At 36.6% G+C, this 23097-nt stretch overlaps 2 protein-coding genes and 1 pseudogene across 3 annotated transcripts; 2 read left to right on the top strand and 1 right to left on the bottom strand.

Annotated features, from left to right (window-relative positions):
- Nucleotides 1-553: 553 nt before the first annotated feature.
- LOC147497000 (uncharacterized) lies at nucleotides 554-2190 on the top strand. Its single transcript, XM_086562724.1, has 2 exons — nucleotides 554-816; nucleotides 1902-2190. Exons 1-2 carry the CDS (start codon nucleotides 554-556, stop codon nucleotides 2188-2190), a joined length of 552 nt encoding a protein of 183 aa, XP_086418850.1.
- A 5385-nt stretch (nucleotides 2191-7575) lies between these two features.
- Nucleotides 7576-16459, top strand: GC6 (golgin Putative 6). Its single transcript, XM_086559788.1, has 18 exons — nucleotides 7576-7858; nucleotides 7941-8121; nucleotides 8199-8251; nucleotides 8947-9093; nucleotides 9191-9264; nucleotides 9395-9464; nucleotides 10231-10284; nucleotides 10372-10467; nucleotides 12280-12330; nucleotides 12413-12499; nucleotides 12655-12768; nucleotides 12842-12913; nucleotides 13173-13358; nucleotides 13711-13814; nucleotides 14146-14194; nucleotides 14560-14625; nucleotides 14897-15673; nucleotides 15755-16459. Exons 1-18 carry the CDS (start codon nucleotides 7814-7816, stop codon nucleotides 16304-16306), a joined length of 2778 nt encoding a protein of 925 aa, XP_086415914.1. The 5' UTR covers nucleotides 7576-7813; the 3' UTR covers nucleotides 16307-16459.
- Nucleotides 16460-19756: 3297 nt separating this feature from the next.
- LOC147496998 (uncharacterized) lies at nucleotides 19757-22359 on the bottom strand (annotated as a pseudogene). Its single transcript, XR_015196784.1, has 3 exons — nucleotides 22125-22359; nucleotides 21044-22015; nucleotides 19757-21007 (listed from the first exon to the last, which is right to left on the bottom strand). The product of XR_015196784.1 is annotated as an uncharacterized LOC147496998 (transcript).
- Between the last annotated feature and the right edge of the window lie 738 nt (nucleotides 22360-23097).

Below are 23097 nucleotides of genomic sequence, written 5' to 3'. Positions count from 1 at the left end.
CTAGCCAATTGGAACAAACCCATTTGCATTTTGAGGTAACTTGTTTGTATTTTGCGCCACACGATTTGAGTATTTGTCGGGCTTGCTGTGCGGATGACGAGTTACTCACTCAATGAAGGTGGACTGAATGCCCGGAAGGTTGCCTTGCACATTTTCTTTAAATTTTATTATTATATTGCAATTCGTCTCGATAAAGTTTGAGTTGGGTATCTTGCAACTCGTCTTGAAAATACAGCAGTGAGTACTATCAAGTATCAAGAGGTTCTTAGAAAGAATCATGAAAAGATATAAAAAGGCAAAAAATGTGAGGATTAAAATTGTGACTGTACAAGAAATTAGAATTGCCCTCAGGTCATCAGAAACATATCTATATTTTTTCATTGTTAGTTTGAACCATTTTGTAAGAATTGTCGATATTGTGATATTTGAATCTTGTGGAGAGTATATATAAACTATGCATGCATTTTGTTTAAATATCTGAATGCCTTCGAAATGTGCATATTAAAGCCTTTGTATATTCTATCACAAGTATTGTAGTTGGCACATACTAATGATGTTTTCAGAGAAATTAGATACAGCTAAATACAGTGAGTACTATGGGGAGTTCTCAAACTGCATATGGGGATCCGAGACGAAGGAAGTGTTTCATTTGAAGTGGACGGATTTGGTTAAGAGGAGTGGCTTACATGAAAATAAGTGGCTAATTTCAATGTATGATATCCGATCCAAATGGGTGCCTGCATATGTGAATCATATTTTTTCTACTGGCATGTCCAGTAGCCAACGAGTAGAAAGTGCCCATTCATTCTTCAAAAGGTATGTTTCAAAAAAAAAATCATTAGTAGATTTTATGGTTCAGTTTGGTAGGGGACTTGTGCACCAACGCCACGAAGAGCTAATGGCGGATAATAAAGATATGGTTGAAAAACCAAAAATGAAAATGCTCCACAGTTTTTTGGTACATATGGTTGAAGTTTATACACATAAGATGTTTTTAAAATTTTAAGACGAGTTGTGGAGAGTTTGAGTTATAGATTTGAGCTTCTTAGTGAGAATGAAAGTTGTCAAGTTTATAAAGTTCAAAGAAAAATGGCAGAAAAGTCTACGGCGCGGGAAATTATGTATAAAAAGGATTTGGATTTTGCTTCATGTACTTGCAAAAAATTTGAGAACTCAGGGATCCCTTGTAGGCACATTTTGTCATATTTGAACTGGATGCATGATTTTGATAAGTTGCCAGACCATTACATTTTAACGCGTTGGTGTAAAACAACAAAGACAGGGATAGTCATTGATGATGATGGAACTGGGATAACAGACCATAAATCCTATCTTATGAAGCGGAGTGAATTAATTCACATGTCTACACTTGTAGTTGATAAAGCCCTTAGAAGTAAGGAAGCAACTAAAGTATTTACTGATACTTTAAGTAGTGCACTTAAAAATATTAACAGCTTGGTTAGTTGTGATACAAATGTAACAGCACCGCTGGATAAAGGTAGTCAAAATTTTTGGGTTCCGTACATGTTTAGAGTACCGAAAAAATAATTACTGTGAACCAAGTCAAGCGAGGGCAAAAGGGTGCGGAAAAAGGCTTAAGCGGGGAAAAAAGAAAGCACTCAGGAAGGGGAAACAAAATAAAGCCAGACAATGCAATGGTTGTAACCAGGTTGGAGTGACTCATGATAAAAGAAATTGTCCAGAGTTCATAAATTAGTAAGAAACTCGCATTATTTGTTTGTTTTTTTAGTAAAGTAACCAAATATATATATATATATACTTATAATTATAGTGGTAATTGACTTGTAGTGCACAGTCTTCCTTATGCAACAAAGAGTGCATGGATCTTCTTTTAAGTATTTTGTTTCTTTTTATTGTGCTTGTTGCTTGGACATCGCAAGCTGGAATAACCATATTCAGGAAGAAAGGTTGACTCGTTACAAGGGCTTCAAGGAGGGTCATAAACAAATGCTCATTGCAATAGATTTGGTTGGAAAAGGAATAGACATTGAACGCGTTAACATTGTGCTCAATTATGACATGCCTGATTCAGCTGATACGTATTTGCACAGGGTTGGTAAGGCTGGTCGTTTTGGCACCAAAGGACTTGTAGTCCCTTTTGTTTCATCTAATAGCGACTCGGAAGTTCGTAATCAGGTTCAAGAGAGGTTTGAAGTGGATATCAAATAGCTTCCTGAAGATGTCGATTCCTCTCTATATATGTCCACATGATGCCTCTACTGTATCATCTGGGAAGGTGGCAACACGTCAATTGCTAATGGTTCTTTTTTTTGGGGGAAGATTACTCCTAAATTCCTAATCATATAAGGTTGTACCACCTTCAGCTCCTGGAGTAAAACTTTACACTTGTTTTAGGTGTAGCTATTTTTTCGTTTCAGATGTACCAAGAAATGACATTGAAACTTTTGATTAATGGATTGGGATTCATCATATTTTGTTCTAATTGTTTGTTTTTAAAAAAGTGCAAGTGCTGATTTACTTTTGGTGGTTAGCTTTGGTCGTTTTTTTTTTTTGAAGAAAAGTTTTGACTTTTGCAAGATACTTTGAACTAAAAAAAATTCCGACACGTTGGGGATCTTTACGTATGGTATTCACTAATGCAGAAAAAAGGTAGAGTAAAGCTTACAAAAAATGTATGGGTCAAGACTAAATAACAAAAGGGTGTTGCAATATCAGGAAGAAGATGTGCATACCCATACACACAAGGTATTATCGCAGCTCACACTGCATAAACTAAATCTTGACATCGGATGACTCTTCTTTTTCTTCGGCCTTTTTGTCCTTGGCAACCTGAAAACCCTCAATCTTCTGTGTCACCTCATCCACAACAATCTTTAATTTCCCAGCTGACCCATTTGCTGGAACCTCGCCATCATCATGGTTCGTAGGACCTGTCTGCCATATTCTAATGGTACCATCTTCTGATCCTGAAGCATAAGATTCCTTTCTAGGCGAGAAATGCACGCAATTGACCCAGGAGAATAATTGACTTCTCTTAGAGGTGCATCTGGACGATTCAAATCAAAGATGCGAAGAACTTTTTCTATCCCACCGGTGAGTAGAAGATGTGTATCCTCTGAAAAAGTACAGGCACGAACAATGTTCTTGTGCTCAAATGAATGCAACTCATCACCATTCAATGCATCCCATATTTTCACAGTAAAATCCAATCTCCCGTCTCTCCATTCCTCAACATCGAACTTGAATCTTTGTTGGCACTGATAAGAAAGAATCTATCAGGAGTAACAGGACTATAGAACAAATCAACGACTGGTCTCGAATTGTTCATTTGTTTTTTAAACTAAAGAGAGAGAGACGAGAGAGAAAACAGGGTGGAAGAAAAAATAACAGAAGAGAGAGTGGGAGAGAATCACTAAGGAGAGATAATATTAAGTGGGTTATTTGGTTATTTCCTTTTTTGTCTCTTTTCATATTTGGGGTTTTAAGTTGTAGTGCGGTGGAGTTTTTTTTTCTTTTCCGATATGATATATTTTTCTTTTAAATTAAGTCCGTATACATTTGAGAGCGGGACTATATATAAAAATATATATATATGTGCATATGTTTGAGAGGTATATATATATATATATATATATATATATATATATATATATATATATATATATATATATATATATATATATATATACATGCATACGTTTGAGAGCGAGACTATATATATATGGGGTGGGATAGAGGCACAGTCACTGTAGCCACATTCTAGGCACAGTGACCCTAATCCACCGATCTTTTCCAATCCTACGGATATGGGTAGTCTCAATTAGCCAAATATAAAATACAAAATTTCGGGAAAAACAAAATTTCAAAACAAAAAAACGAAAAATCTCCGAAACATAAAAAAACAAAAGATCAATCTATTTCTCTATTTCTCTCTTAAACCTTCTTCTCCAAAATTAGATCAATCTTCGAAAGTGAAACACTCTTCTCTTCTTCTTACTCCAAACTTTGAAGGTAAGTTTGAATCCACTGTTTGTGTTATTTTTATACATTGCATTCAATTTAGCTAATATATGGTTTTAATTGTTTGCGGTGCAAGGTTTGGTGAACATAAAAGAATCTCGATAGATCCTAGAAATGTTCTTGGAAAATGGGATAGAGACTTCGGTTGATCCATGTAGTTGGGCTATGGTTACTTGTTCACCGAGAATCTAGTAATTGACTTTTAAGCTCGAAGTGCATAAGAATAGCTATTCTTCTAATGGTTTCTTTCAAACTCTCGGACTAAAATTGCTTTTAATGGTCTACTTTGTAGAACAACTCCAAGCCAGAACTTCTCTGGAACTCTTTCTCCAGCATTGGCAACTTGACAAATCTCCAAATTTTGTAAGCATTAAAAATTAGCTGACCGTGAGTTTTTAAGTATATGGTTAATTTCCTTACTTGGTTTTGATGAATTTTTTTCCAGGTTATTACAGAACAATAACATTACAGGACCAATTCCAAAAGAGATCGGAAGGCTTGCAAATCTGCATACTTTTGATATCTCTAATATTGTTCTAACTGGAGAAGTTCCCAGTTCTCTAGGCCACTTGAAAAATCTACACTACTTGTAAGTATGAATGCATAGAAAAACTAATGTTATCTTATTTGAAGTTTTAATGTTCTGGTTTTTAGTTTGGATTATTACTTAACGTACTATTTTTCATGTTTTTTTAATTGGAAACAAGAGGCTTAACAATAATAGTATGCCTGGGACAGTCCCTTTGTCCTTAGTAAACATGTCACAGCTTGCTTTTTTGTAAGTGTTATGACCAGTTGACCTCCACCACGTGGTTTCGGGACCGTTGCTTTTCTGTAATTGTTATTTCTCTTATAGAAATTTGAATATATGTGAGGTTTGATTTGGTTATTTTATTTTTGTTTCAGGGACTTCTCTTACAATAATTTAAGTGGCCCTATACCAATATTTCCTGCCAGAATATTTAAGTGAGTTACACTTGAGAACGATTTTTCTGTTTTTTAAGCAAAATGTATTGAACATTTATCATTTTGTTTCTCTGTTGTTTAGCATTGTAGGAAATCCTATGATTTGTGCTACTGAGAAGGAGCAAGAGTGCTCTGGAACAACACCACTGCCACTTTCCTTCAACTTAAGTAGTTCACAAAGTATGGAATTTAATATTTTTATTTACTTATGTTTATTTTTTTTTCTCTGGAACTGTTTTCTATATGAATTGTGTGATCATAGTCCCTTGCCTTTGAAAACGTTATATAAGATTCGATGGTTTAGATTTTAGACCAAGTTGTAAGCTTAAAACTTGATATTAGTTGCCTTAGTGTTTGGAATGACATTTATGAGTAAGCATTGTACCACTCAAAGTGTTTGCTTGGCCAGTATGCCTAGTGAGGCATCTCATTCTTTTGGAAGGTTGCGAGATGAATCTTGTTGAAGGTACCTCCAAATGATAGATGTAAAAAACGACCAGCAATGGTGGTTTGTCGGACTGATTTGATTCTAGGAATTTTAAAGAGCCATGAGTTGGACATCTCAACTCTTGCCTCTGTCATCATTGGAGGTTGTGAGTGAGAATGATACAAGGCTAGCTGGATGTGTTAACGAAGTTGTGAGTTACAAAAAAATTGAGAAGAAGATGACTTCAGATGAAGACATTTCTACTTATCTTCACCTCAAGGAGAGAGATGAAGAAAATTAAAACTGTTCGTATTGTTCATTCACAAGCTTGAAGAGGGATTGAGAGTTAGTAAATGCCAACTTCTGGGAATTTTTTTCTAAAAAATGTGGCATGTACTCTGACATTTTGATGCTATTTTTGGTGTTTATTTGTGCATGTACTCTGACATTTTCCCCTCTGCCCTGTTTCAGGAACTTGACTATCTCGTTAGAGCTGTGTCCAATCCAAAAAGGTTGTTTGCTGCTATTGTAGGAGGCTCAAAAGTCTCATCCAAGATTGGTGTGATAGAATCATTGTTAGAGAAAGTTGATATTCTGCTATTGGGTGGAGGAATGATCTTCCCATTTTACAAGGCACAAGGAAACAAAGTTGGATCCTCCCTTAAAGGATTGGTTGGAAAGTGAAAGTTCGGTTTTAGTTTTCTTCCATGCCTTGTAACTAAATCTTCTTTAGAATGAAGAGTTATTTGTTTATGTTTCTTGAAGTTGTAGTTGTTGAACTGTACCATCTATTAATTTTTTTGAAGTCGGAGCAAAACTTGTTCGAACTATTGTAGGAAATTGAAGAAATGCTGAGCCTTTCTCAATGTTTGTTTTTATTTAGCTTAGTTCTCTGCCAAATTTTATTTATCTTAGCTCTCCTGACAGCTTTTATTTAGCTTAGTTCTCTGCAAAAGTGGAAACTTTTGGACTGGTAGATAAATCATATCCTTAACAATCCTAAACTTGAACACAACTTTTACAAAAGAGTACCACACCTACATTCAGAACAATTAGTCCATACTCCATAATGCACCAATCAAAAGCTTGACTGAAGAGCCAAAAAAATCTGACCATGTCATTCCTAGTAAGTTCCACACCTAAACTAGGCAATTAATGATGTTTCGAGCTTCAATGAGTTCCCCGCCCTTCATATAAAATGCTTCCTCCAATTCATCCAATGTTACTTTCATATAAGCTAACGAGCCCTTAGACATTTGCAGCAATCCTCTGTGACTCGTCAAAAACAATCTCCTACTACTTCCGATCAAAAAGGTCCCCTCCTTTGTCTTTCAAAGCAGCTGGCCATTTTCCCTCTCCACCTCTTACAAAAGAATGAAGCACGTTCTACTGCTCTTCCAAGTACCTGTCTCTACTACCAAACTTCTGAATGTAGCCATCCTGGCGTATAAAATAAATCAGGATCACCTGCAAATTATTAGATTCACTTCACCATGAAAAAAATGCTACCTCCTTGAAATTTATGTCCTTCTAAAAGGTTGGTAGGATAAGGAAAAAGTTTAATTTCAGTTTTTACCCAAATGTTTAAATTCAACTGTTTAAGGTTAACCTAAATCCTCAGAATTGGTTCCAACTGGATAGACAACTCTTGTTAACTCGCACTAAGGTCATCTGATGCTGCAGCAACAAGGTCATAAACCATTTGTCTTCCCTTGGTACACATTGAAAAGCTCAGGAACTTTGCCTTCAAATTTGGTGACATACTTCCTCAAAAAGTTCTTCTCAGAAATACGTAACAAAGTAGCCAATTTGTAATCTTCCACAACAATAGCATTTGAGATTAAAACTCGTACTACTGATAACCTCGGAATAGTCCTCTTCTCCAAACATATAATAGAACCACAAGGGTCTTAGAAATTAGTAGCGGTCTTAGAAACTGTATAACTGGAGAAGAAGGTTTAAGAGAGAAGTAGAGAAATCTTTTGTTTTTTTTGTTTTAGAGATTTTTCGTTTTTTTTGTTTCGAAATTTTGTATTTTATATTTGGCTAATTGAGACTACCCAATATCCGTAGGATTGGAAAACATCGGTGGATTGGAGTCACTGTGCCTAGAATGTGGCTACAGTGACTGTGCCTCTATCCCACCCCTATATATATTTTGTTTGAGTCCGCGTAACAGTATAACACACAAAATGGGAGTTTCCCGTAGCGGATACCATATAAAATTGCTGAAAAATTGGCATAATCTCGATATTTCGGCGGAATTGTTTTTCAACGGCGGCGTTGTTTAGCAGCACGAAAGATCGTTGTCAAATTTGTAGCTGTCACAATTCATTCAACACGTTTCTTCAATTCACTCATCCCACCCCTCGATCCACTTAACGCTTAATTAATTAGGTCAAATACGAATTGAATTCAATGGATTTCAAGCTGGGTCGAATCAATCTCAACGCTGTTGCTCAGGTAAGTCTATTTTTTTTATTTATTTAATTTGTCTATGCTTGTATGTTGTGGAAACTTTTATAAATTTATTGTTGTGTCACAGGGTGTTGGAGGGCTTGTTTTTGGTAATGACACTTCTGCTTCAAGTGAAGACAGTTATGTTGAACGTTTACTTGATCGTATAAGCAATGGTGTGTTAGCAGATGATAGACGTTCTGCTATGTCTCAACTTCAGTCTATAGTAGCTGAAAGTCGCGCTGCTCAGCTCGCATTTGGGGCAATGGGTAAACTACAGTCTATTAATATCTTGTTTATGACTGTTCAATGTATGTAATGCTTGCTTTTTTACTTCTGTTCACAGGCTTTCCTGTTCTTACGGCTGTCTTAAAGGAAGAGCGTGATGACATAGAAATGGTTTGTACCTTTTCTCTTCTAAGATATAAACAACTTTTAGTTTATAAACCATGCCTGTTATGTGTTTCAAGATCAATTGTAATGAGTTGTTGCTTTGGTGTGGAATCTAACTCAAATGCTTTCATGTTTGTTGGATTTAAAATGGGGATCTTCCTATTCACCTGAAATTAACAATGGGTAAATGGAGACGAGCTTCATTTACTCAGCTCAAGCTCTTAAATGACAAAGCAGATGCCCAATTCACAACTCTCAAGAAACCCTCATGTTAGGTGTCGAAAGTCACTCCACATGTCAGTTTTAACCATGAAGTGCTTGAAGTAGTCCAGATTCCTAATTTTGTTCCATCTCCTCTAGTCGACAAAAGCCAAAGTTGAGTACTATACTTGCTGATACTACTCCCTGAGTTTTGAGTGTTGTTGGCTCCATACTACAGTCTAAGTAAACATGAAAAGACAAATCTGGTTGCATTTATTCTGTACTCTGAACAATTGAGACAACTATGTATGGGAATTGGCAGATAAAGAGAAAAAAAAAAATGAAACAACTCTTAAACACATGTCAGTGTTTTTTTGTGTTTTGTGATTTACTAATTTTATTTATTCGTGGATTTATCTTGTGTTATACTTCATTCTTACCTTTCTATCAGAATTTACAGTTATATAATTATAATTTATTTTTTCACTTGAGGCACGCAGGTTCGTGGTGCCTTGGAAACTCTTGTGAGTGCCTTGACACCAACTGATGCTGCAGGAGGAAAAAAGAATGAGGTTCAACCAACTTTAATGAACTCTGACTTACTTTCTAGAGAAGCAGACAGCATTCCTCTTCTTTTAAGTTTGTTGGTGAGGTTCTTTCTTTCTTGTTTGTTTTTCAGATTTAAATAACAGTTATAGGTATGTGCATCTGGTGTTATATATAGTTCCTTTATTTTTGGGACAGGAGGAGGTGGACTTCTATGTTCGTTACTACACACTTCAACTTTTGACTGCTCTTCTTACACATTCTCCAAATAGGTAATTTATTCGTAACAATATGGATGTGCTCCTTTTTCTTTTCTGTTCTGTTCTATTTGGTGTCTTTTCATATTGCTTTTGCCTCAAAAACTCAATCAGTTTGAAGTAAAGCAGCCTTATCCTATTTCAGATTACAAGAAGCAATTCTCACCACTCCTCGTGGAATAACTAGGCTCATGGATATGCTTATGGAGCGTGAGGTATATAATAGACTGTGGTGTATGATCTCTCTCTCTCTCTCTCTCTCTCTCTCTCTCTCATTATAGGTTTCCTTGAAAATAAATTTGATTTAAGATCAAAAGTATTGGGAGATCTGTATTCTCTGCATTCTTTTCTCTCTTCCACATGCATGTCTCCTTCACCCATGCATGCATATTGTTTCATATTCTTTTTTGCTTTGTTATTGTCATACTTTTTGTTGATCATAATCTCAAAATCCATTGTCATACTTTATTTGAGAAGATCCTATTCCATGTTATTGTGTAATCTATAATACAATCTCACCTACTTTAAGTTTTACGCTTAATCTCCAAAACAACGCTAACTTGTTATGTCGATTTCTATTGTTACCTTAAGCAGTTATTTATGTAAAATGATATATTGCAGTGGAGTGGGCATCTCTAAACACCGTATTGGTAAAATCAGATTTATAGTTAACCACCAAGCTTGTGTTTCAAAGTTTGGATACTACTTTATTGAGGATGTACTGCACAAATCCTCTTAAGTCACTTTTGCTGAAATCATACAATATAGGGTCAAGTTTTCTCTTTAGACGTGTTGAGAGTGTCCTTGTATGGTAAACGAGATATTTGGGTTTGACCCTAGGTCCCTGCCTTTGGTCCCAACTTATGTAGCAAATAATATAAGATACAGTGTTACACCAATTTTCTATATCAGAGAAAAAATTGTTGGCTGGACTTCTTGTTGCTGAACCCTCTTGAAATTGATTGTGTTCTCTGCTTGCAGGTTATTAGAAATGAGGCATTGTTACTTCTTACGTATTTGACTCGTGAAGCTGAGGTGATTACCTTCTTGTCAATTCAATAGCGTACTTACTGTCTCCAAATGTTAGTTTTCCTAATAAAAAAGTGGTCATGGTCAATTCAGGAGATTCAAAAGATTGTGGTATTTGAGGGTGCATTTGAGAAAATATTTAGCATTATCAAAGAGGAAGGAGGGTCTGAAGGTGGTGTTGTTGTACAGGTAATTCCAAAAAATACAGTCTTATACTTTGGCCATTTCATCTCAAGGTTGTTTGCAATTGAGCTATATAAAACCTTTATCTGCCTTCCTGTTGGAGGTCTGTTTGTCTTGTATCTGTTTTTAGATAAGCCTCTTTTAAGTTAGAACCTAGGAATAGTGCTAGTTTTGCAACGATATTAGGTTATTCAATGATTACAATTGCTGTTAAAGTTATGGATTTTGAATAGCAATAGCCTTATCGATTGTCCAAGGCAGAGTTATAGGAGTATGACTGAGCTAATTGAAATTGTTTGCATTCAAATTAGGAATAAGAGGTGAATGATCTGGAACTCTGCCCTATGTGGACCACACAAATAATATTTTTCATCTTCACAAAAATGTACTTTGAAAAGAAAAATGAAAATAAATCAACTTTGGGTAGTCAAAATAATGCTGCGGCGATGCAATTTCTAATTTTGAGGATTTCATACTTGGCTCGAACTAGAGTTTGATGAAGTTTTTTGTCATTTGGTATTTCCAGCACAAAGTAGAAATTTTGTTTGTTCGTAATGATACCATGTGTTTCTTTCTCTTTTGATTAATATTTCATGTGTAATAAGATGGTTGTGTAAACTTCTCTGGTGTAAATGTGTTATGTCATTTGTTTTACTACTATGATGACAGTTCATGTTTGAAATTGACATTGCATTATCGACCAAGGTTTAACTGGCATTCCTTTGAGTCACTCTCTTAGGAAATTAGACATCCCTAGCACATTCTGTGTAGAAGTCTAGTAGATACAATGATTTTCTTGTAACAAAACGAGAGAGAAAATACAAGTTTGGGGAGAAGTTTTCATCTATGAATTAATAGTAAGGTGTTGCGGTGCTTCGCCTGAAGAAGATTAGATATTGGCTTCGAAGTCATTATAAAAAAAAAGGTGAAGGGAAAAAAATATCAAATATGAACAAGTCACGGGTATATTGTGGAGAAAAAAGAAAGAAATTAGTGAAATAATCTGCATCTGAGGTGTAAGGCCTAAGTATACAGTTTTTATAACAGTGAAGGTCAGAAGAGGGAAGCCAATGAAATATTTGCCAAGAAAAAAAATTAGTCCCAGATAGCTTAATTGCTAAAGTTTGTGGGATTTGTTACCACAAACCTGGATTAAATGCCCTCCAATGTCATAAACCACTTACCTGGCTTACAAAGAACTTGTAAGTAATGGAAGCAAAGAGAAATGAAACTGCTCAAAACCCCATATTCCTGCTTTAACTAAAACCAAACCAGCTGCATTTGATAAACAGCCCCAACCAAAAATAAAATAAAATGTGGTGTCTTTTTTCTCTTTATGGCTTTCATTTGCTGCAATACCTCTACATTACTTCACATGCTCTTTCTTTCCATTCTTCTCTTATTTTGAAATGTGAGGTAATAAATGCTTTTTTTATATATATATATTTTTTATGGTAATGAATTGGTTCTTGGCTCGTTCCGCCATCCTACTCAATGAATCATTAGTAAATGCTTTATTATGTAAGTCTCGGATCATCAAGTTCAAAATGAACCACATCTGTATGTCCATAATTCAAATATTCTCAGTTTTATCTCTCAGATGTTTAGAGCTCAAGCTCCATTCCAATATAGAAGGCACAATAGGGCCCAAGAGTTGAGAAACAGAGGATTAAAGTAAAAAGGATAGCATATAAAAACTTGGAAGGAAAGAAAGAGACTGAAATTTTGGAGTTACAGAAGGCTAAAATAGTGATGCATGAAAGCATAAAATTTATAATCCAATACAGCAATGAATCTGATGTTTGTGCTACTGTGCAGGATTGTCTTGAATTGCTGAACAATCTTCTTCGAAGAGGTGCATCCAATCAGGTCTGGTTTTTGTTACTGTGAGAAATCATTTTTATTATCTGTGGTGAGGGTAACCACTAACCAGCCTTCTTCTTTTATTCAGATATTACTGAGGGAAACCATAGGTTTTGAGCAGTTAGTGTCAATTTTGAAGCTCCGGGGTAGTGCTTACAATTTCACACAACAAAAGGTACGATCTATACGGAAAGGGTTGGAAATTTATTTCTCCATCCGATTTAACAGCACTGATGGTTTATATCCCTAATGGCACCCTAAAAGTATGCTGTTGCATGAGGCAATACAAGCAAAATCTGTCATGTTTAAAAACTAACATTGTGCCAGTAGACAGTAAATCTGCTTGGAGCGTTAGAAAGCATTGAGTTGCTGTTGATGGGAGGTCTGGATGCTGAACCTGGAAAAGATTTCAACAGACAGTCTAACCAAACAGCGTTTGCTCAGGTTTGTCATCTACTTTAGGCCATATTTCATATTTTAAACCTAAATGTTTCTTGACGTTTTGGACCGAATGCAGAGAAATGTTTTGGATCATCTTCTGCTGTTGGGAGTTGAGAGTCCATGGGCTGCAGTTTCTGTGCGTTGTGCGGTAAGATTCGCATCTGATGGAGGATTTAATTGGCTCATCCTTCTAATAGTAATTCTATAACAAGAACTTTTAGCAATTTTCAGTGGAAAACATTTTTAGAAAAAAACTTTTGTAGGAACTTGCCTTGGATAATTTATTGTTTTATTGTGTACTCCCATTGGCTGGTTATTTACATTTTTAACCTTTTTCCTCTGTTCCATTCTTAAAGCCGTCCAGAGGTTTCAAGAATGCATTAAATCTCTATAATTTGTTTTTTCAGGCACTCCGATGCATTGGTGTTTTAATTTCCAATCATCCTCTAAATCTGGATGCTCTTGCAAATAAAGTGCTTGGAGAGGAACCACATTTTGAACCAGCGCTGAATTCAATATTCAGAATAATTTTGCGGACTTCTAGTCTACAAGAATTCATAGCAGCTGATTATGTTTTCAAGTGTTTTTGTGAGGTTGGTCTCTGATTGAAAAACTTGAACCCTGTAACTGCTAGCTAGGATCCATACAGTAGATTTACGTAAATTCCCAACCTATTCCACGGTTCATTCTTCCTAGATGACAATAGGTTTTCTCAGTTTCCAACCACTTCCACCTTTTTACTCTCTAAACTGTATATGGTATAACTAGTAAAAAACTATGACCTAAGATGGTGTTATGTGATATTGGAATAATGTTGCTTATGTATCTCATGCACAGGATGAAGTTTTGTTATGCATAATTAACAGTTACCCTATTGGATAATTCACTCTGATACTCATTCTGGTCGTGATTTATATGTTAATGTTTCACTTTTTTCTTAATCAGAAAAATACCAACGGTCAAGCAATGTTAGCATCCACAATAATTCCTCAACCACATTCTGGAATTCGTGATCCCTTGGACGAGGACATAAAAATGCCATTTGGAAGGTTCGTTGCAGCACAGTTATCATAGTCGATTGGATATGATTATGTAATCTTGTTTGTGTTTTTATTTTTTCAATAGCATAATTGCTTATTTTTTTTGGGTATGCAAGCTGGGGTCCAGGCAGAACCTCCTAACAGAGTTTATTAGAGGAAATTATCTAATATAAAACATGCCTTCAGCATCATTTCTAAGAAGTTACAATTTCGTTTTTTTTCCGCTCATAATTCCAATATTAATTTGTGTCCAGTCAAGCAGTTGTGTCGCCATCAGTTTTTGTTTAGAATGGCAACTATTTTGATGAATAACCATCTTGCCCTTTTGAATATCTGCCAGCATGCTGTTACGTGGTCTTACTGTGAATGAGAACGATGAAGATCTTGAGGTAAACTTGAAAGCTCTGAGAAGTTTACTCTTAACATATATAAGACATTGAGAACATATTTGTTTAGAGACCTGAGTCCTGAGGCGATTATTTTTGGGAATGCTGACTTGGTCTAGTAAACTATTGGCATTTGGTTGATGACACTGAATGATTTTATGACTCCAACCAACTCATGCTTTAGAAAAAGAACTAATAAACTAGTATCCATTTATAAAGTGCTGGAGTGTAATGATAAAGACTAAAGAGGACCTTTCATCAGTTTACACATCTTTCGAATGCCCGTGAGAAGCATTACTGACAGCGCAGTTGTCAAGCTTTTGTAACAATATAATGCCTTAATAAGGATTTACATTTTTTTTATGCAGACTTGTTGGAGAGCTGCTAGTGTTCTGTCTCATATACTGAAGGGAAATATTCAGTCAAAGGAACGGGTATGAAAACTTAAATATGTTTTCTTCTGTCCCTTTATTTTTTAAAATGTATTATGTAGAATGCAGGATTCCTAGAATCATCACTACATAGAATATTGATAATTTCCAACGTCATGCAAAACATACTTGTTTCCTGCATTTAAATAACAAAAAAGTGCACCTCTAAAATTGTTTGATGGGGACTGTTATGTGCTATGGTTGTGTGGAGTGTTTCGAGTCAGAAGCATAGCTTTTCATCTATCCCTTCTCAGTATGTTCTAAATCCATGCAGGTCTTACAAGTAAAACTTGAGGCACCAATGACGTCTTTTGGTACCCCAGAACTGCTAATGCACCGGATAGTGAAGTACTTGGCTGTTGGTGCTTCTATGAGTCGTAACAATGGCGATTGCAAAACCTCAACTTCATCCAGCTGCTTGTACACACAACCTATTATTTTGCGACTGCTAGTTACTTGGCTTGCAGATTGCCCAAATGCTGTTCACTCTTTCCTAGGTTCACAGGATCACCTCACGTATTTGCTTGAGCTGGTGTCAAGCTTGTCAGAAACTGTGTTCATAAGGGGATTGTCAGCTGTTATTTTGGGTGAGTGTGTTCTCTACAACAAATCTGATGATAACGGGATGGATGCTTTTGAGGTGGTAGATGCCATTAGCCAGAAGATTGGACTTGCGTCATATTTTCTAAAGTTTGATGAGATGCAGAAGAGCTTTCCCTTTTTATCAGCAAAAGCATCCCAACACCGTAAACCGCTGGCAAGATCTAGTGCTGCTAGTATGTCAGAAGTTGAAAATGTTGAAGAGAGCACTGCGATTGACCCAAAACATGATGAAGATCCTGTTCTCATGTCTATTTTTGATGGTCCATTTGTCAGTATTATTAAAAGATTGGAGACTGATATTAGACAAAGCATTGTTGAGGTTTTTAGTCATCCAAAGAGCAAGGTGGCAGTGGTTCCGGCTGAAATGGAGCAAAAGGATGGGGAGAGCAATGAAGACTATATTAAACGGCTGAAGTCTTTTGTTGAGAAACAGTGCAAGGAGCTTCAGGTATACTTGTATCATTATGTACATGTTATTTTCTGTCTTTAATATACAATATCTTAACCACTGAAAAACTTGATTTTCAAGGACCTTCTCGGTCGGAATGCAACTCTGGCCGAGGACGTGGCAAAGACCGGTGGAGCCGGTGTTTCTGGGTCTGATCAAGCAAATGGGGGCAAGGAGAGAGTCCAGGCTGAGACCCTTCGCAGAGATCTTCAAGAAGCAAAGCAACGTGTAGAGGTGCTCAAGTCAGAGAAAACCAAAATTGAAGCCGAGGCATCCATTTACCGCAACTTAGCTGGCAAGATGGAATCTGATTTGAAGAGTTTATCAGATGCATACAATAGTCTTGAACAGGTTAATTTCCGGCTGGAATCAGATGTGAAGGCCTTGAGGGAAGGAAGAAGTGAACCTGGTCTGGACCTTGAGGCTATAAAGGCAGAGGGAAGGGAAGAAGTTCAGAAAGAGAGTGAGGCGGAACTGAATGATCTGCTAGTATGCCTAGGCCAAGAGCAGAGCAAGGTGGAGAGACTAAGCACAAGGTTGGTGGAGTTGGGGGAAGATGTGGATTCTCTTCTTGAAGGGATTGGAGATGACGTTGGACTGCCAGAAGATAGTGAAGATGAGGAAGACAGATAATGATACTTTTTTTTTTTTTGATAGTGAACATATGATATGATACTTGGTGTCTGTAACTTTGTACATTCGTAAGTCCAGACTAGTAGTTTACATAAACATTGGTGACGATACTCTCCATAATGCTCATTCCAAGTAGTGATAGATTCGAGTGAATACTCTCTCTCTCTCACACGCACACATTGGTTTTTCATTTTGTTTTCTCACGCACACATTGGTTTTTCATTTTTGTTTTCTCAATATATTATCATACAAAGGTGTACATCCGCCCTAGGATTGAGATTTGAGAGCACCCTGCTTCATGGTCATGTCTTCATAGACAACTCGCAGGTAGTTTCATATACAGACGGGCTTTAGAGCATCTTTAGGAGAGTTACCAAAAAAACACCAAAATTTTGAACCAAAAACACCCGACCAAAAAAACACTAAGCAATTTTATGAGCAATATTAAATTTTCGACAAGCAATTTTATGAGCAATATTAAATTTTCGACATCAAACTACGCGGTTTTGGATAAATCGCGTTATATAGCTCATGCCGCTTTTCCAAAATCGCGCCACTAAAGCCTAACTGACAGGCCCAAGCCTACGCAGTTTTGAGAAAACGCCATGTATCGCACATAAACTTTTTTCTTTTTTTTCTTTTCCAATCTCTGGTGCGGTTTTCACAAAACCGCGCCATATAAGCCCAATTACAAGCCCGGTGTCGGCAAAATTCCGTGAGTGATTTGATACAGCACCAAACCTGGAACCAAATATTAGCCGATTTGGTGTTTGGTTTGGTGTTTTCATCAACATGTGACTCTCCTGAAATTGAAAAAACACCAAATTGTTGAAAATTTGGTATTTGATGCTAGGTTGATATCACTCATAAAGATGCTCTTACCCTAGCCACATCAGCTAAAAAATGTCCCTAAACTCCACCCGACATTGGGAGAGCTGCATACAAAGTGCAAATTGCAAGCGTCTATCTTCCACTGTATAAAATTTAATCGTTTGGATAATCATTACATACTGTATGTGACCCGTATGTGATAAGGTTCTCTAATGGCCGCCATTACTCGATCTCTCTCAACTTGATGGAGTAGGGAAACCCTCTCCTGCGGGGAAAAGCAGTGTCCTTCCACCCTCTCCCTCACCCAAGCTCTCATTCTCTTACCTCCGCACTCAAATCACTCAATCATTCCCATCTTCCTTACTCTCTATAACCCCAATTTCTTTGTTTTGTCCCTAACTACAACTTCGGTGTGCTATGAAGAAGAAGAAACGAAAAAACTCTTTTTTCTCCTTCGTGATGGTAGTTAGTATTCGCCTAAGATCTATAGATCGACGGTAAATGAGAGTCTTAGTGAAGGGTTTTGTTCACCCAACCCTTCCCATTTTGGATCTCTCATTTGGTTTCAATATTTTTCGGTTTTGGTTTTGTTTTTTTTGCAGATCTAATATGCTTTACAGCCAGCTCAAGTCGATTTCTAAGAGTTTATTGCTTCAAATTCAACATTGGAAACATGTAGTGTTAAGGTTGTGTTCATTGAGTTATCCCCTTCATCATTTGCTGTTCAAGTCGAATGTTTCGTTTTCTTTTCTCCGAACGCCCTGGTGTATTGATGCCTTGGCAAGGATTAATGTCAGGCCACCACCGCGCCGTTGTAGTGCACTTGGTGGGGCGTTTTCTATGGAAAGCGTCAATCTGGCAATTAGGACCTTCGGGTCTTGGTTTTTGAAGATGCAGTTTGGAGATTTGAGCATTGAATGGATCGGAGTGGTGGTAGTAAGGTGGATACAGCTAAAACATCCCATGTTTGTTGGTGGCGGATTAGATGTGATGCGGTTAGGAGAAGTTTACATGGTTGTACAATTAATGTATTTTATGTTATTTGTTCCTTGTAACTTGTTTGGCTTGTGTGCTTGCTGTAATCGTTTTAGTTCATGAATGAAAAGTATTGGTTTATCGAAAAAAAAAAAAAAAATTCAATCGTTTGAAATCAGTAAATGAGGGCCGACTTTTAAGGGCTTCGTCAATCGCCAGGCCCATTATAGATGGGGATTTTTCTTTTACATTAAAACCTAAAGCAACAAAGCAAGGTTAGGGTTTCTTCGACCTTTTTTTTTCTTCATTCTAACATAATAAATATTATTATTTTTTACACCACTTCGAAATGACCTTATTTCTTCTTGACGTTAAAATTGTAGATTGCAAATTAAAATTTTAAGTTGGGTTTGTAAGTCAGCTTTTACATTTATGTTGGACATCTTGATAGCGTGAGAACAATATGGTTTCACATTGTTTAATAGAACTATGAGGTTTTCAGGTTGAAAATGAAGATAGTGATAAGACTCTTGAACAATTATATCTTCAAATGCTCAAAAGGTGAATTTCTAATTGTTGTGTTTTGGCTGTTACTTTTGAGTAGGGTTGTTATTTTGGCTTGAAAGGCAAAAGAATGAATGCTTTGAAGGCTTTCAAAGCATGTGTGCCAATTACATTACATGGAGTCCTCATAAATATTACCGCACTCAAGAGGCTTTGCGTTTGCGCAAATGCAACCGGACTGTCATGAGATGGAATACACCTACCTACACAGCTACACTACAGCAGGTTCGAAATCAATTGCGGTTGTTTTGTCAATATCTCATTTTAGCATTTTTCTTATAAAACATAAAAAGAACACACGGGTGTAATCAAATATTTTATTTCACAGGTTAAGAGATTAGTTGTGATTGAGACAGAAGAGATGTTCAAGGCCCACAAACAAAAACTGGCAACCCATCAGCATGTATGCATAGTACAAAATATCAGGTACGGTAAAATATCGACCACTGATTTATGGATATGTATTGTGTATATATCATTATATTAGGGCATCTGTAAATATCGTGAATATATTAAAATATATCGATAAATATCGCAAAATATCTTTTAACTATGGGTATTGCTAACTGTAAATATCATAGATATATCATAATATATCGACAAATATCGCAAAAAATATCCACAAATTATCTATATTTTCTTTGAATATGGTCATACTTTTAATATTTTCTTTGTACATATTTAAAATGATTATATGTCATTATAAAGTCATTCAAAATTTCAAATATTTAAAAAGTCACACAAATTACTACACTGGTTGTAACGCCTCAGGATTAAAGAAATATTACAAGGCGTTATTAGGACTACGTATTACAAATATTTAATCCAAGTTATGCTGTAAATAAAGGGAATACAGAAAATAATAAAAAATAAATACATAAATGAAAGAAAAATAAAACATACATCCTTTCGTTGTCACTACACACCTTGGAACAAAGTGCAAAAGCATTCCAGTAGTGAATTTAAGAAAAGGCAAGAAAGACAACAAAAGGTTACGCCCATCAGAGAAAACCTAAGATGCTATCATCAACTAAAATAATTCCAGCAAGTTTGTGTTTTTGACAAAATCCAATGAAAATCTAAGAAAGAATGGTGAAGATTATTGAACTCAGTAGTCATACAACAATTTCATTCTTCTCCAAAGAAGGCCAAAGAGAAAATATGTTTCATTCGGTAGTCATACATGCAACTTTTTGAAGTATACAAAATTATAAATACAAAGCCAATCCATTTTTTTCACACACAGTGTGAAGTTTATTAAACTGTTTCCTTGTGCAATAAGCCAATAACTAACCACTAGCAACTGGTACCTTCTCATAAGCTGTGGACTGTTTAAATTTCGACGGAAGAATGCAACAACCACCAAACCTCTGCTGCAAATAGATAAGAGTCGCAAACAGCAGACCACCACAGGGGATAATAACATCCCACTCAGTCGAGAAAAAATCCCCACCATTAGCATATATATAAGATGCATCAAGATGAGGTGCATATCTGTAAGACCTATAAAGGTCGTATGCATGAGGCAACAAGTGGGCGAAAGTTATTCCAACATAGAATGTAGGATGAAGAGCTTTGTCTTTTATGTTCAAAAATACATTAAGCAGTATTTGAGACAGCAGAAAACCGTCGCGAAGCAACCCCGCATATTATCTTAGATCCACCCAAATTGAATGCCCATGGTAAACAGAAATACTTCCATATTTCCAAGGAGCCTCGTTATGATTGATCCACCAGTGAAACCCCGAAGCTACAAAAGCACCAATTAGATACAATGGTAGCAAAACAAATAGAGCTTTCTTTTCAGCGAGCAACAAACCCTTTTGGTCTCCATCACCAACACCTCATTCACCTTGAGCCATCCACCACTACCCATCACGATATTTTGCCGGTTATGGTTTGTCTTGAACAAGGCCTCAAAGTTCAAAACCAAAGGGATCATCTGCCCTAGAGTAAGAATGGCAAGCATCACAAGAGAGATCGATGGAAACAGGATTCTTCTTCACATAAAAAACCTGTAACCCGACAAAGATGCAGATAAGTGTATTAGAGATCAGAACCATACTGATCTCTAGATCCACCCTCTAGACAGATTCCGCAGCTTGAATTGTGGACAAGGAAACTGCAAACAACTGCAGTTTCTCAAAGTAAAATGGGTCCAACCGCCTTCTTGTGCTTTCTACAGTTCCCTTGACATACGATGAGCTCTTTGAATTTAACAGCAGAAACTGTATGTTGATTTGAATCTCACAATCCATCGAATGAAGATTTGATGTTTACACAAGCTTCCCGTTTCAGGATTATAGACGCCTTCTGCAGAATATCAGTACGTGTACTTATCAAGGAGGTTTTTTTTTAAAAAGGTGCACCGCCGACATTGTAATCAGGTGCCAAGCTTAAGCTATAGCTGACATTCAGAAGGCCCTTCAGGTGTTTGTGAATCACTTGAACAGATGATTCGGGTGTCACTGCATCAAATTCGATGATAGGAACACCCTGCTCGTAAAACTGGTCACCCACGGACAGCGGTACTGAATAACCCCAAGACTGTGCGCCTTTACTGTTTCTTACTCTCATATCAAACTTCATGTCATATGAATACCCAGAAGGGTATATCACTCCCTTTTTTGCTGCTGTCTTCTTTGCACAAGACTTCACTACCCCGCCAGTCTTGGTGTACTCATACTTCAGACCTGGAGACGGATAAATTCTATTCACAGGACTCTGGAACACAATTTTATCAAAATAACCTGATTCATTAGAGGTTTTGTTACTCCATATTTGCTCCACAACACTACTCCTGTACCACACACTCAACCTGATCAAACAATCCCCACCAGAAATGTTGGCCAAAGAGTCCGTATAATTTAAGAATCGACAAGCAGCAATATGAAGTGGATTATAATCTCCATTCCAATGTCCTTCACCAACTAACATTGTGCTAGGAGCCAAGGCATCCCTATACACAGCATGGCTAGTGTTGGAAAATCGAATCAACAACCTCAACCTTTGCTCATTGGAACACTGAAGTTCACTAAAGGACATGAATTCAGGTAAATCCCCAATGCTACTAGCAACAGGACTACAATTCTTAGTAGCATCACAATTACTCCCATACTCCAATTCAAACACACGAGACCACCAATACAGTTCCGAACATATACTTATCCGAGGTCCCAAACTAAGCATCGAATCTTTCGCAACACCACCTCCTCCAGAAAACCCACTCTCACTATCATCCACAACAAGTGAATGCTCATAATTTCTAGGCGAAAACGTCAACACGGATATCGGTTCAAAATAATTCACACTATCACATACTCTTCCCCACAATAAAACCTGTTTAAAAAACCAAAAATGTACACTAAAACACACAATGCACAGTGCAAACAATTCCAAAATGAGAAAATAAACAGACCCTTTTTCTTAAAAACGGAAAAGATTGTACCTTGTTCATGTTTGAATCCAAACTGATGAGTTTGCTGAGAAACTCCATTACAAGAGGTGCAAACAAGTGAAAATATGAGTAGAAGAAGAAGACTTGGAAGTAAGAGAAGAGATATTGTTTTTGAACATAGCATAATTCCTTTCCATTAGAGTTTGTTCGTCGGTTTGCAATAACTCTCCACTTTCTTTCCCTCGCCACCAGCACCACCAATAATATCCCAAAATATCGTGATTAAAACAAAAACCTGTTATATCGTCGAAATATCGCGATATATATAAATATCGTTGATACTTGCACTGGTATTTATCCTAATTAATATCGCGATATTTATATACCCATCTCTAAAATCTCGATATTTATTGCGATATATCGCAATATTTTGTACTATGGATGTAGGTATTTTATATGCTCTTGTGGTACGAATACGTAAATGATGACTAGATAAGCCGTGTTTGAAATAAGCTCAAAATTTGGAGCTTCTTGGGAGTTTTCACTTATCTATGATTTTCCTATCGAATAGGATGTCAAGACACAGTGACGTGGTGTGTTGCAACATCAATGTTACAGTGGTGAAAACACTAATAAAAAAAAGAGGCCAGATCTTCTCCGCCCGGGTGTAAAAGTGGGCCTTTTACACCTTACAAAAATATAGTAACACCTGTTCACCTGTTTAACACCCATAACAAAGAGGTCTAATGGTGTTAGATAGAAGATACAAAAAAAATCAAAACAAAATCGCTACAAATAAGGAAAATGGGGAAAAAACTCTTCGACTTCTCGCTCTCTACTTCTACTCTCTATCCGAAAAAGAAAAAAAAAATTATTCATACTCCAAAGAAAATAAAACCTCTCTTGAACGAGCAATCCCCCAATTATATTTTTTTGACCAATTTCTCTCCCTCTCACCATCAAACCTCTCTTGAACGAGCAATCCCCCAATTATATTTTTTTGACCAATTTCTCTCCCTCTCAC

This window comes from Coptis chinensis, chromosome 5 (assembly GCF_015680905.1).
Source record: "Coptis chinensis isolate HL-2020 chromosome 5, ASM1568090v1, whole genome shotgun sequence".
In the NCBI taxonomy this organism is placed as follows: Eukaryota; Viridiplantae; Streptophyta; class Magnoliopsida; order Ranunculales; family Ranunculaceae; genus Coptis; species Coptis chinensis.
The sequence above is the reverse complement of the archived record's forward strand: the minus strand, read 5'-3'. Positions and strand labels throughout refer to the sequence as shown.

Coding starts and splice junctions, on each gene's coding strand:
- GC6 (XM_086559788.1), top strand. CDS start 7,814: ATGGATTTCAAGCTGGGTCGAATCAATCTCAACGCTGTTGCTCAG. Junction 13,815..14,145: donor ATAAAAATGCCATTTGGAAG/GTTCGTTGCAGC, acceptor AATATCTGCCAG/CATGCTGTTACGTGGTCTTA. Junction 14,195..14,559: donor AGAACGATGAAGATCTTGAG/GTAAACTTGAAA, acceptor TTTTTTATGCAG/ACTTGTTGGAGAGCTGCTAG.
- LOC147497000 (XM_086562724.1), top strand. CDS start 554: ATGTTTTCAGAGAAATTAGATACAGCTAAATACAGTGAGTACTATGGG. Junction 817..1,901: donor GCCCATTCATTCTTCAAAAG/GTATGTTTCAAA, acceptor GGACATCGCAAG/CTGGAATAACCATATTCAGG.